Source organism: Silurus meridionalis, chromosome 7, assembly GCF_014805685.1.
Source record: "Silurus meridionalis isolate SWU-2019-XX chromosome 7, ASM1480568v1, whole genome shotgun sequence".
In the NCBI taxonomy this organism is placed as follows: domain Eukaryota; kingdom Metazoa; phylum Chordata; class Actinopteri; order Siluriformes; family Siluridae; genus Silurus; species Silurus meridionalis.
Window position 1 is genome coordinate 10943961 of NC_060890.1, and position 14812 is coordinate 10958772.

A 14812-nucleotide genomic window follows, 5' to 3' on the forward strand; every position below is an offset into this window, starting at 1 on the left:
TTCTCACTGCTTCAAGAGGTAGACCAAAAAAAGCTTGAGTCAAAGGAAACACTCGTACCGCAATTCAGGTGTACTACAAAGAAGTAACGCTTCTTTCTTCTGTTCATTTTCATATAATACACATAAAATAGAGTTTATAATAGAGCAACCTGAATGCATTGTTATTAAAGTGAAAATTTAGCTAGGAAGAAAGAAACGACGGAAATCTTTTTATTTCCTTTAACCATATTGTTTGTGTGCTACTGAGGTGCATTGTATCGCAGGGGATTTGAACAGCTAAAATTTGTGAAGATCAGATTACATGTTCATAAACTAGCAGCATCTGCAAAATGAAGACTTCTGAAATGCATTAGTGGTAGCTAGCTGAACAACACTAATCCCCCAAAAAACAAACAAAAAAAAACACTTTGATATTTAAAGAAAATGTTACAATTATCATTGTCATTAAGAATGTAAAAGCTTGTTACTTTTTTAAGTTTGCTTGTTCCTGGCATGTGCTTCATTAACAAAATATCAATGACCTCTTACATTCATAGAGTTGAATTTTAATGTTATATTTTTTTTATGATTATGAAGGTTCATGAAAATGTCTGTCTTATTAAGATCTGTTCATGAATCCAGTCTGTGAAAACAAACTGCATAGGATTCAGCCACTGTAGTGTTGATTGGGTAGTAATGCAGGAAACGGAGGAAAGACGGGGGCCACTGAGTCTGCAGGACCACCTACTTACCACACTCAGGAGGCTGAGCACAGACCAAACAGTCCCAAAATCCTTCTACAAGACAAACAGAGAGCCTTCAGCACGATCAGGCTTTTTCCCAGCATTTACAGTGGAGCCAGCTACACTGGTTGGATCTGCACTCAGAGCAAGTGGAAGTGTAGGAACTATTTCTGCAGCTTTAGCCCTCTCCTCCAAAAACTTGTCAAACTCTGAAGGAGAAAGACACAAAGCAAAAGAATATTCAAGGTCATAACTCATCTATCAAACAGTAATGTATCTGGGTTACATCAACAATGTGTGTGATGACTAGGTTATTGTTATCAGCCTGTCTTGATTTGTGTTTCACCATTGCCTACTTCACCTTTACTGATTTAGTCTCGTCTAGTTTATGCCTGCTAGCCAATTTTTGCGTGATTGGTCACACTGAATGTAAAAGATAAAATAAAAAGTTGCATTTACTTAAGTCTCTTCACATAATAACAATAACGTTCGAATACCTTCACTCGTCACACCTTCTTCTCCCTCGTCTCCTTTCTGTCAAATTAACAGGAAAAAAATATTTTTAAAGTCAAAATGAAAGCAACATTTGTGACATGTGCTGCAAGCAGGTGGGAACATCTATATGCATTTTTATAAGAAGAATATTGGAATGGTCTTGTTTAGAATTCACACCAAAGCGACAAAGTCAAGACAAAGTTGAAGTGGAAAAAAAAAGTAGTTTTTGAGAAACAACAACAAAAAAAAAAAAACACAAAGCATCTACAAATGTCCATATGTAAAGTGAACATTTTAGAAGAGCCATTAATGGGTTACAAGCCTCCTAAAAGAAGCTGCTAGAGAGCAGAGCTAATTGGTTAAAAATCTAAAGGAAAAAGAAATATACTGTTAAGTGAGTATGTTTCCTTTTCAGAAAAGCTTGTTATGCAGCATCCAGAAAGAAGCAAAAAGATGGAGTTTAAAAACAAAACAAAATAACCCTTCTCACCACATCAGTACAGAGCCATTCCTCAATGTCATCCATGACAGAGGACTGGTCAAGAGCAAACTTTAGGCCGAAGACATGGACAAAACATGGGACAGAACCAAATAAACAATAAAAAAAACATAATAAAATAAAGAGCCAGAAAACATAAAAAATCTATAAAACAGTTAATGAAACAACAACAATGCAACAACAATGTCTCTGCCTAAGTACTGAGATAATTTCCAAAATAGACAATATAGATCCAATTTGTGTAGTGAAACAGCATTGCATACAGACAACAGCAATAGGTCTGGAGTTTTAGAGTTGCTAATATATTCAGATTTAGGAGAAAATGAGAGATAAAATACTGAAACATTGTAACAGAACAAAACAAACATTAATTTCAGTTGTCCTCTTAGTAACGTTGGTTACATCGGAATGTTTCATCATATAAGGAGATAATACACACACTCACCCCTGCAGAGGTCTGTTGTCGAAGCTCAAGAGTAGGGGCCGCTCCACTTGCAGCCTGTGTGTCTTCAAATGGTTGACTACAATTTGGACAAGCAAAAACAATAAAAAACAAAGGATGTTTTTTTAATTTATAATTTGTTAATTGACTTCATCATCAAAATCCTTTTTGTCTGTAAAACATGGAACATAAACATATAATAAGATATTATTATAAATTGTCTTACTTCTTCCTTTGGTCAGTCAAGGTGCCACTCCTTGTCTGGGCAAACATGTCAAAATCATCTGACAGTGGCTGACAGCGACTTAGAGAACTCAGAGTGCCACTGACACTATCAGCTCCTACATCTGAGAACATACATCTCTGTCATTTATTGCCAAGTGTTACTATTATTACTGGGGCTAGCATGCAGGAGATACCAATAAAGCACGTAAGTAGAGACTCACCCAGGCCTGCCAGTCGAGAGGAGAGTGTGGCAGGTGAAGCAGAGCGAACAGGGGCTACAGAGGCTGGCAGGCTGGAGGGAGGAGTGCCACTGATCCTGGGGCTCACCACCGCAGGAGAACCTGGCCCAAGGTCAATCAGGTTGTCATCTGTGGCCTCACTCAGAACCTGGGAATGCACAACACATTAATACACACCAATAGGCATGGCAACACAATCTCATGATGCACAAAAAGGGCAAAAAACAAGACTTGGTTTTGGACATTAATAACAAACCAGGAAGTAAATGCCGCTTTATTTTGTTTGAAGATGAAGACTGAACATTTAAGGAAGCAATGAGAGAACAGATAACAAAACAAAAGAAAAGTCTTAACGTCTGCAACTGCTTGACTGATTTTTAGACAGATTTTCTTGTATTTCTGATCATATTACCAGTGTGTACGCTATTTGGTAGTTTGAAATCTTGACAATGAAGCACTAAAGGCTGGCCAAATCAGTCTCACATTTAGTCCTCCAGTTCAACATTTATCTAACGTGAGAGTATAAATGAACCCAAACAACACAACTTACCCCATTATTGACACCATGAGCACTTCGACCAGACCGGAACCTCTCATATCTAAATATAACAAAGTACTCATTAAAGATGAGGTCCTTAAATATAAACTATATACCTTCGTCAGCAATTTATACCTCTCATATCGCAAAAAGATGTTGTTGAGGTCGTCATTGACATGAAGCAGTTCCTCTGTAACCTCTTCATTGGACACACGAGAGATGAGCTCTACTATCCTCTGCTGCATGGCTCTGCAGGTTCTGTTCAACTCCTTACCAACAGATATGACAGATTTTGAAAATACTACACATTAACATTAAAAGCACTTCCTCTAAATTGAAAACCTAGCTTGGTTATAAGGAATGAAACACAAGCTTCTATAATGTATAATATACAGAGACAAGGCTTGCTCATTGTCAGAGACTGCTTATATAATGCAATAATAAACTATACAAAGACAAAAAAGCTGAGTCAGGAGTCACTCACCTGCAAAAGCTCATGGTCAGATGGATCCTCCTGGCCGGGAACCATTTCTGTTAACATCTCAGACATCACCTTGGTGTTCCCACGCACGATATCCAGCTCACTGCGCAGCCTAGAAATCTACAGAGTAAAAAGCCAGTAAAACATGTCAGTGCATTCTAAGCACAAGTACTAATGTGGCAGTGCTGTTTTAGAGGAAGCGGGCTACCTGTTCCAGTGTGGGGTTGATAGGTCCAGACAGGTGCACAGTGGGAACCAGAGGTGAAGCTTGGACAGGAGGAGCATGCACAGGTTTTGGCTGAACTGGAGCACTGAGCTTGGGATCCACCTCAGAGAGATTCTGCAGGTGACACAACACCACCAAACCAGAATGTGACTACAAACAGTGTGCAACATTTTACACCTGCAATAGTAGATCATATGGCTACTGCAGAACCTCTGCCAAGTAGGTCACCAGGAAGTCTCACCCGGTGTGGTGTGTGGATAGGTGATAAGGTCTCCAGGTCTGACCTTGGGAACTCTATACCTTTTCTCTTCATTTCCTCATAGACATGGACCACACCTGTCAGATCTGGACTACTCCTGAAAGCATCAGCCCAAGCCTGAGCCACACAGCACACAAAGTGTTAATAAATATGGACCTCAGTAACCTTAAACTTGCCTTATTATACATACATAGCTTTATTGAGTCAAATGAAGAATAAAACTCTCTAAAACCAGGAGGGGAGTAAGGGCAAAGATAAAAAGTTAAAAAACACGAAGCACCTTGAGTTAAAAAAAAGAAAAAAAAAACCCTTATGCTTTCCCCATTCAACCTCAAAATCAAAACACACGGACAAATCTCTGCTCAGTTTAGTACCATTCTGAATGTAAAAAAGAGAAACGCACTCCACATACATTCCTTAAATAAAATCCTAATATGGAAAAAAATGTACTTTAAGTTCAGTTAACAAGAATAAAACAAATATTATTTTATCTGTTTATTCAGGTCTTTCTGCCCTTTTCTTAGACTAACAAAGAATTTTAAGTAAAAAAGATAATATCGTAAGTCCTTCTGAGCACCCCTGAATACACAATGTATATAAAATGACCCAAAAGTGCATTTTTAGCAGCCAGACCTCACAAACAACACTGAAGTAGTGTGATTAAACAATAAAATGGGTGTAAGATTAAGATGCAATCTAGATGCCGTTATTTACAATATAGATAGCAATGGAAATGAGTTAATAGTTTACACATAACAATTTTCATATCAGTATAATTACAACAGAGATTGTAGAAATAACATTTTAAAAATGTAAACTTATCACTATAAAACCAAAGCAACAGGGACAGGGTGGGTGTTAAAGATGCTTAATAAAACACACAAAAAAAGTGCTGAATTCTATTTGGTCAATATTGTTATTAACTAATGCACAGCACTGCTTTAATGGGGAAATGAATGTTAAGTGAGACCTAATTCTGCTCTTTGGAAAATTCACTTAGAGAAACTAAAAAAGAAAAGAAAAACAAAATTAATACTAATGATCTCTTTTACAATGTTCAATTACAACTACTTAAGGTACAGTATGAATCTTTACATAGCTCTTCCATAGCTTTCACTGCAGTTCCATAAAAAGCAGCCTATCAAAGACACGATCAAGTTGGCCTCAGAAACCTGAGATGCTCCAGGTAACCAGATCGCATATAGCGATTATTTGCAACTCCTGGGACAAAGCACCTGCCAGGTCTCCTTGGCTACAAGGCCTCTTGTAACTAAGCAGTACCAAAAGCTCTTCTGATCCTGCCTCCTCATGTTATTTCATTTAATGTGTTTCAAATTACAAAGCATCATATTTTTATCCACATCGAATTAAGATCAAGCTACTACACCTGTATAAGGGCAAGAACTTTATCCTGGACGATGGCTGGTGGATTGTTTTTGGGAGAAATAACCTTAACCAAAACTCCATCGATAAATTCCCTGGTGGTGACGAGAGCATGGAAGCGATAACCACAGTTCTTCACGCATGTCTCAAGAACCTAGTAACAGAGGAGAAAAGGGGGTCATGTTCTGGGTGATCCAATTCAACAACAAGATCTATAGAAATAAATAAACAAATTAAGAAAGAAAGAGTTATTTATTTAAAAAAATATCTGCTTACAGTCAAGGTCAACATCACTTCCCTGTAATTTTTATTCCCATTAAGTCTCTTTTTGACAGCTCTTAAGGCATCCTTAGGCCTGTAATCAGAGGGAAAAAAACAGAGATTAACAATCTGTAAATGTCATGTAAATTGTTTAATTAAATCCATCACATGGAAAAAAAACCCAATATTATTCGACATATTTACAGGTTTGGTCAGTTATAAATGTTCACCTTTGCATAGCTGCATGCTGAATTATTCTGTATCTTTAATCTGAGGATGAAACCTGTATCTGTGACTTACAGCTATATCGACTGTCTGTTTGGTGTAATACATACTGAGAAAGAAAATACACATTTGCAGGAAGTACTGTTAAAGCATATCCACTTAAACATTTGACAAATACATTTCTATATAGTTTAATTCCTGACATACTGCATTTACACAAGCTCAGATAGTTTAAGTCTCACTGGTCGTGAAAGATTTTACGATGTAGTGTACATTAAAAAATGCTTTTGGAAGGTGGTGCCAGAACAGCTTTAATGAGCTTGGCATAGATTTAACAAGTCTCTGAAACTGTACTGAAGGAAGAATATAATTCTTTCCAAAGTTATTCCATCTGCTGGTGTTTTGGCAATAGTGGTGGTGATTACTGTCTAAAAGGTCACTCAAAAATCTCCCATTAGTGTCACAAGTGTCATTTGGGTTGGGATCTGATGACTACATAAGCCATACCAAATAACTGACAACACTTCAATATTACTTTAATAATCATTAAACCATTTAGCAGACCCTTGTGCTTGGTGGAAATTTCATCATTTGTGTTAAAACATTAACACAGCTATTTATGTTAAAACTAGAAATATATTTACCAGATGTACCAGATGATTACACAGAACGACCTTGCATTGTAATTTCCAATGATTCTTTATGCTCCAGGGTAGTGTAAACCTAACCTTTGCCAGATAAAACTATTGAGACATAATAGCATAAGTACTGTTTTTTCCCCTTTTAATTTGTCATCCAACTAAAAATAATTTAAAATAAATATTCGTATACATTTTGCAGCCAGGGACTAACTATTTAAATATTGGGCACATTAGATAACAAATGTATTTATTTATCAGATTTCCACAAACATATCTCAAACCATGTGTCATGTTAAAATATAAATTGCACATGGAATCAAGTCCACAATATCTTAAGTGCATTAAAATTGAATTCGGCTCCCAAATGACAACCATTATCCATGAACCTTTGATAGCTTTTGACCATGATATATTAAAGTAACAACATTGTTAAAAATATATTAATAATCTTAAAAACTATTTACGTGAACACACTGCCAATGTTTTACAAAATCTGGAGTCCCCGTGCCTCACTTTTAGAAGAATAGTTCCCTCACCCATCCTCTGTTTCATTGATGATGTCACATATCTCCATATTTAAAGTCCAGTCTTCACTTTGTAAGGAGCCATCTGTGGCTTTTTCTGTAACAGAAAACACAATATACAAAACACATTTTTTAGTATTTAGCATATATATAATTGTAGCTAGCTGAACAAACCCACTACACAGCTGCACTGGATGATTTAGGCTTTGGCTAGCTCAGTAAAGGGCAGTATAGTGATGCCCTTCAGAATCTTATAAAACACTGATATGCAGTTTTACATTCTATCTGAATTGCAGGCATTTTTTCTGATTATAGTGTCTCTGAAAAGCCGGACCCTATCTGTATGAGGTTATTTCATACACAGGGAAACAAAATAGGGGGAGAAAAATCATCCATACATGCAGCTAATCTAGCTAGCTTTCTTAGAAACAGCGTACAATCATACAACTACAGCTCAATTCAAGTTTATTTTTAAACATTAAAATGAGAAATGTGCAAGAAAGAATTAAATGACCAACTTGTATTAAACATGACACAGCAATTACAACGCTGATGTTTAATCGGGAGCGATTGCTCAGGACTACACAGTACTGGATAGGACTCACAGGCAGCCATGTAAACCAGCCAAACTGGCATATTACAAAACCTTACTATTAAACATCACAGTAAAACATATGAAACGTTCAATTAATTTATCAATGTTTATTTAATCCCATACCAATGCACTGTCCCACCGGAGTACCATATGGATTTCCCAGCAAGAACTCCATCTTGTCAACAACAATTCCATCGACTAACGGTGAACAAGGCAGTAAACACTGAAGCCCCGCCCCTCCCATGCTCCTATTTGTGGACGCAACGCAAAACTTTTATTTTATTGGGCCAAGAACCTGCCAATCAAAATAAAACCAATTTCATGAGTTAAAGGGACACATCAGCAGGTGGGCATATAGTGACTATTCTACACTTTTTTAAATATATTAAACATCATTTTTAAATCTGAAACTTTTGTTTATAAATACATTTAATAAACTTAAATATATGTTTGTTATACACATATAATCATATGTATGTGTTAAATACATATATACATACCAATCAGGCAAATCATTAAAACATTATAACATCATGACTGGTTAGTTAATAACACTGATTATCATGGCACCTGTAAGTGGGTGGGATATATAAAGCAGCAAATGAACAATTTGTCCTCAAAGTTGCAGTGTTCTTGTGGCGTGTTCCCGGTCTGCAGTGGTCAGTATCTATAAAAAGTGGTCTGCAGTGGTCAGTATCTATAAAAAGTGGTCCAAGGAAGGAACAGTGGTGAATCGGCGACAAGGTCATGGGCTGGTGTATGTGTGTATAGTATAATGTATATATATATATATATATATATATATATATATATATATATATATATATATACACACACACACACACACACATTAACAGTACTAGTTTTATTAATGTTTCTGTTTGACAATTTTTATAAAAAATATTTAATAAATAAATAAGGCGAAATTAAAACTTTCAACACCACACTTTTATTCACATCCTTTCTTTACTATCTAAAAAAAAATCTCAAAAAAAAAAAAAAAAAAAAACACGCCACAAAAATATTTTTTTTTTAATCACTAAACATTTGTTCACTGATGCGCTGTCTCAAATCAAAAAGCAAAAATCCGGCAATTAAAACTGTGCGTGTGGAAACAGCACAAGTTCCATTTGGTATCCTGATGATATACGTTATTTAAAACACCATCATTAGTTTAAAATAATTAGAAGAGCATTTTTACATACATATACATACATACATATATATATATATATATATATATATATATATATATATATATATATATATATATATATATATATATATATATATATTCCTACCAGCTGAAACCCATGGCTTGGGACATTTTACCCAAACTTACAAGATAACTTACTGTTACTGTGTTACTAGTACAGCCTCTGTATATGTAATGTGTCACAGTAACACTTTACTATTAAAACATATACAATATAATGTTAACATATAGCAGTATTCATTTGTTTAATCATTTATTGATTCTTTCATTATTCTATTTTCAGGAAGCACTTTATCACCGTGTGAAGGTCAAGGGGGATCTTGTAATTATCCTGAGCAATAGTGAGTAATGCTCCAGTCTATCACAAGGCTCTTTCTCACACACACACACCCACATCCACACACACAGCTGCAATTTAGAGTAGGCGATGTTTTTAGGAGGTGGGGAAAAACCTGAAAACTCTGAGGAGATCCACACAAACATGCATGTGAAACTGTACACAACTGCATCCATAGTTCTGCATTAAAAACTAGGAATCCTGAAGCTTTGAGGTGGCAATTCTTCACACAAACTATTGTGTATTCTTAAAGATGCCATCAACATTCTCACAATCACATTTACAAACACAGTATTAAGAAATGTGTTAGTATCCATTAAACATGTCACAATTCCATACATATTGTTGCTTAACATTCTGTTTTGATGACCATAATTAAATAAAAATTCTAATAGCTATAAGCAGAAGATATAGAGTTTGGTTCATGTAAACAAGTCAGATCAGTCCTGAAGCAGTTTTCTCTTCACTGTAGAACTTTCAGATGACAGATGAACAAACAGGGCACCTGCTGCTGTTCGAGCCCGCAGCTCATACATATCATAGTCATGAGCCCATTCCACGTTTCCCCAATGCTGGATCTAAGTGTAAACACACACAAATGCTCAATCAGCACAAAGATGCTAAACAAAGAAATCACTGCTATTATAGTGAAACATTATAATAATAGACACTCGCTTTTTTTCAGCATGAATTTAAATGTAGGCTGTAAAATATGTAGGTCATTATACCTGAAATTCCTCCTCTAGACGAGACAGCAGTACAGCATGATCCACAGTTAAATGTCTGTCGATCACCCCAAAAGACAGAATCAGTGACTTCAGTTGTGATATCACATACTCGAGCCCTGGAGAAAGATGCAGTTTATTTATACATGGTGTTCTCATAAAAAAATAATAAAAAAAACTTTTTGTAAACATTATTCTATACATAGATATATAATACAAACAAAATGTTATAGCTCTGTGACTGACATTGCAATAATACAAAAACCACTCTGTTAACCCCTGGCTGTTTTACGTCTATTAAATATAAACATAAAACTTTAGGATTAAGTGTACTTAAATAAAGCATATGAAACCGTTTTAAATACAAGTTTTCAGCAGGTTTGACATTTATTCAAAAGACAAATTTGATAAACAAGATTTCTGGCACTGTATTACATTAAAGTACAAAGATCATGAATCATTCGCATAAACAACAACAACAACAAAACAATAAAAAATTCCGATAGGGAAAACAGTTAATGCACTTCCAAAAACATGGTGACAACTCTATTGTGGAAAAATATACTTATAAACATATACCTGTTAGAGACCAAAAGTTGTAGGATTTAAGGTGCTGGTGAAACGTTTCCTTGGTTTCCTCTGGGATTTGTGGGCCCATTATACTAGTGGATGACCCAATAACAACATTGTACCTATTTAAAAACAAAAATAAATAAATAAAAAACTAATTTTCTCTATGTGCATGAAGACGTTTATGTTATACAAAAACTGTCTTTTTAATAATGACTCAGAAGGAATAATAACCTTTTTTCAATCCAGTCCATAACAGGGTCCCATTCATTCTTCTGCAATTCGACAAGCCGTGGAGGGTCTTCTACTCTGTAACTAAAGATCAATATGGCTCAGCTAACATGCAATCACATTTTGCTGATAAAAGCTGACATGGTAACAGCTCATCACTCAATTGGTACAACCCTCTTACAAACACCGCTCCCTGTTAAACCTAAAAATATACAAATATTTTATGTATGAGATAATATACCTTTTAAGTAAAAATGTACTCTTTTTTTCTCTATTAAAACATCCAAATCCTTTTGGCAATTTAAATGCAATAAGGCAGTCACTTTTCCTACCAAATGGTGTCGGTCTCCAGAAATTTCAGGGCAGCAGAGATCATTTGGTCCTTGCTACGTTGGGTTGGGTTATCAAGAGCTGTATTACACAGAGTGGTCTATAAAAACAAACAAACAAAAAAAAGACATCATTGCAAAAAAGGAAAAAAGTCCTAATATTATTTTACAAATCCATGCTGCATAAAATGGTTCTCACTAGATGCATGGTGTAGAACTTTAATGTGTCCTTTTGAACATCCCATTCGGTCGCAACAGCAATGGCCAGGGCCTCGTTGGGCACAGTAAATAGTTTTCCTCCAGGAGTTTTTAGTTTTTTCCTGTCCAGGTTAATCTCAAACAGACCACCTGCAGCAGACAACAGTATTTACCTACAACAGCATGCATGTAGTAAACACATAAAAACTTTTTTATGCTTTGCTACGTAGTAATACCAAGTGAATTATAGCATTAAAGTACTATGGATTGCCTCGATAACAAATCTTTACTTGAACTGTAAAGGGGGAAAAAGTTTCTTTTCTGTAAACAAAACAGCAGCATAATCTAAAAATGAGCATATCTACCTGGAACGAACAAGCTACGGCATACCCTGACAGTATGGGCATTTTATTAGGAATACATGTACACCTATTCATTCATGCAAATATCTAACTATCAACCAATCATGTTGCAGCAGTGCAGTGAACAGTATACAATCATGTAGATACCGGTAACATTCACATCCTTTTGAGTCAAAGTCTAACATCATAACCATTAAGCTTCCACTTCCACTCAGGTGATAGTCACATCCACCATCCGAATTGGGAAAAACTTGATTGACATACTGGATTGAGTATTTCTGTAACTGCTGACCCCTAAGTACTTTCATGCACAAGAGTTTCAGAATAGTGCATTAAAAAACATCACGTGAGCAGATGTTCTGCACAATGGAAACACCTGGTTGATACAGTAACTTAAATATACTTTAGAATTTATTTTTTAATGATGCACTCAAATGCGATTTATACTGTATCAAATCTCAGTTATTGTATTGTGCTTGCAGTTTACATTAAACAATTAATTGAAATGAATTGTTCTGTAAAATCTCTTGATAGTGTCTTCAATTAAAAAGAAATAAACCGATCAGGGGTTTTTTGGCTGTGATATCTACTGTATAAAAGTAATACTGTACTAAAAATATATACACCCCCTATTTATATTAAGTGTATATATTTAATGTAAAAGTAATGCAAACTTCACGGATGCTCACCTTCACCTTGAGAGATACTGACATCCTGGTAGAATTTCCTACGTTCTGTGGGAACAATATTTTCAGAATAGAATAAAGAAATAGGAAACAGTAGACACGCTTCCACAGTGAGTGTAGTAGCATGATGAAGAGCTCACCTTCTGCAGCACTTCCGTAATTTGCTCTGTGTACATGTGCTGAAGGACTGAATGTTTCTAACGCTAGTGAACGAGCAGCAAAAGGCAGCAGAGCTCCAGAGAGCTGCCGCTGAAACCTCCACAAACCCTGTAACATCTTTGTTTCACAAACTTGCGGACTATTTTACGAACCCCGGCTATTAGCCATAAATGCCTGAAAGATTAAACGTATATATTTATTTAACACATTATTAACTCCTACACCTCAAAGATAACAGTATAAATCCTCCACATTGATTGACCTTCCGCTCACATGTGAATAAAGCACTTCCTTTATAAAATAAAAGTCGCTTTTCCTGTGCGCTCGCTTATTGTGTAGTTTAAAAGGTTGTATTTTAGTTTTCTGTTTATATAAGTATTCTTCAGGGAGCAGTTGTCATTATTTTTAATTAATTTTAATTAAACATTTAGTTTAAATACTACATGACCAAAAGTATTGGGACACCCGACTTTTTCCGGCTTCTTGCCCAAACTGGAAGGAGGTAATTGTATAGGATGTCTTTGGTTTCGGTAGAACAAAAATTTTCATTCATTCAAACTAGGAGACCCAAACCTGTTCCAGCATGTGCATAAATGCTCCATTAACATATAGTTTATATGGGTTGGGATCTAGAGCTCTGAGCTCAACCCCATTTAACACCTTTGGGAAGAATTGGAATGCTGGCCTACTTCAGTGACTGACTTATTAACACCCTTGTGCCTGGATGAGCTCAAATCTGGAACATCTTTCCATAAAAGAGGAGGTTATTATAACAGCAAATAGAACCTACATGTAGAATGGGATGTTCAAAAAGCACATACAATCATACACATACAAACTGTTTATAAACTTTTGTCCATACATAAAATGTGCCAAAATAATTAATGTCAACAATATATTCTAAAAAAGAATGAATTATTGCCTACCTTGGTAAACATAGGCAAAAGTCATTTGAAATGTCTCTGTAGTTCATTTCCTTGATGGAAATTCACAAAACAATTATAAAATATTACATTTTGCAAATTAATTCCTTACATAAAATTACTTGAATTCAATGTAATAATAATTAAAAAATATATATATATATATATATATATATATATATATATATTTTATTATTATTACATTTTATTACTTAAAATATATATATATATATATATATATATATATATATATATATATATAATATATATTTTTTTTTCAGTTAACACTTTACAGATGCATTTCTTAATCATTAGAATTTTAGTTGATGGGAATAAAAATCAAGTTAAACTAAGCTCAAGCTGTAAATTGAATAAGTCTGTTTACTCAAATAAACAGTCTTCCAATTGCAATATCTCAATATATAAACAATTAAATGTAATACAAATAACATTTTAAAGGGCTAGTTCTTGGTGTTCCAAACCTTCTCTAAACTCAAATAAATCAGTGGGGTTATGATACTTCTTACTGTCTGTACTGGCTCAACCTTTATCTTTTGTACTTTCTGATCTTGTTGCAATTCATTCGTATCTCCAAAACAAGTGCTTGAGGTGTATGAAAGCATCATTTTATTTGAAGCAGGTGCATTAGCAGATGTTTTTGTTTGATGACTTCATGTAAGAAATGGCCAAGACTTGAACTGAGACACATGTGATGACTACACGTTAAGGGGTTATAAATGTGCCAAGGCCAAGGCCAGAACTCTAATTATTTTTGACACATTTAATTAAAAACAGAGATCAATAAGAGCAGGCATCTAGTGAAAGTGTAAGAAGAGTTGGTGTCTTATTATCAGAATTAGAATCAGAAAGAGCTTTATTGCCAAGTATGTTTGCACTTACAAGGAATTTGTTTTGGTGACAGAAGCTTCCAGTTGCACATTTTCTAAGGTAAAAAATAAATAAATAAATAAAAAATAGCAAAATAAATAAAAAATAATAAATATATAAACGATAACTTAATAATTAAGAGGTCATGGACAGTCCAAGACCTGGACCATGACTGAAATGTATTTTTTACATAAAAAATTAGAGATGATTGGAACCGCCACCATTATGTCATTGGCCTTGAAAAGTATCTAACAATTTGAAGATAATGGAGGCAGATTCGATAAGGGTTGGCCAATAAATAATAATAAGTCTTATCAAGATTGTGAAATAGAGTATAAAAAGGCTGTGCATTTACTGTGTTTTTGGGCACAGCCTGACTTTGTTTCTAGTGATTTTGTTTCTGCTATAATAAAGCCTGACTCTTTGACATTAC

General features: G+C 34.9%; 2 protein-coding genes across 3 annotated transcripts; both read right to left on the reverse strand.

The window, feature by feature from the left end:
• Nucleotides 1–182: 182 nt before the first annotated feature.
• Nucleotides 183–7983, reverse strand: tom1l2 (target of myb1 like 2 membrane trafficking protein). 2 transcript variants are annotated; one of them, XM_046854065.1, is made up of 15 exons: nucleotides 7879–7983; nucleotides 7173–7257; nucleotides 5786–5864; nucleotides 5514–5663; nucleotides 4109–4243; nucleotides 3850–3981; nucleotides 3645–3761; nucleotides 3296–3429; nucleotides 3173–3221; nucleotides 2605–2770; nucleotides 2385–2505; nucleotides 2162–2237; nucleotides 1708–1767; nucleotides 1220–1256; nucleotides 183–931 (listed from the first exon to the last, which is right to left on the reverse strand). In XM_046854065.1, exons 1-15 carry the CDS (start codon nucleotides 7928–7930, stop codon nucleotides 777–779), a joined length of 1548 nt encoding a protein of 515 aa, XP_046710021.1. In that variant the 5' UTR covers nucleotides 7931–7983; the 3' UTR covers nucleotides 183–776. The 2 variants fall into 2 exon arrangements, with proteins under 2 accessions (XP_046710021.1, XP_046710022.1); XM_046854066.1 differs by lacking the exon at nucleotides 1708–1767 and having other exon boundaries at nucleotides 7879–7960.
• A 1224-nt stretch (nucleotides 7984–9207) lies between these two features.
• atpaf2 (ATP synthase mitochondrial F1 complex assembly factor 2) lies at nucleotides 9208–12856 on the reverse strand. The gene is made up of 8 exons (XM_046854063.1): nucleotides 12550–12856; nucleotides 12413–12457; nucleotides 11363–11511; nucleotides 11167–11264; nucleotides 10838–10918; nucleotides 10613–10725; nucleotides 10037–10152; nucleotides 9208–9886 (listed from the first exon to the last, which is right to left on the reverse strand). Exons 1-8 carry the CDS (start codon nucleotides 12683–12685, stop codon nucleotides 9749–9751), a joined length of 876 nt encoding a protein of 291 aa, XP_046710019.1. The 5' UTR covers nucleotides 12686–12856; the 3' UTR covers nucleotides 9208–9748.
• Between the last annotated feature and the right edge of the window lie 1956 nt (nucleotides 12857–14812).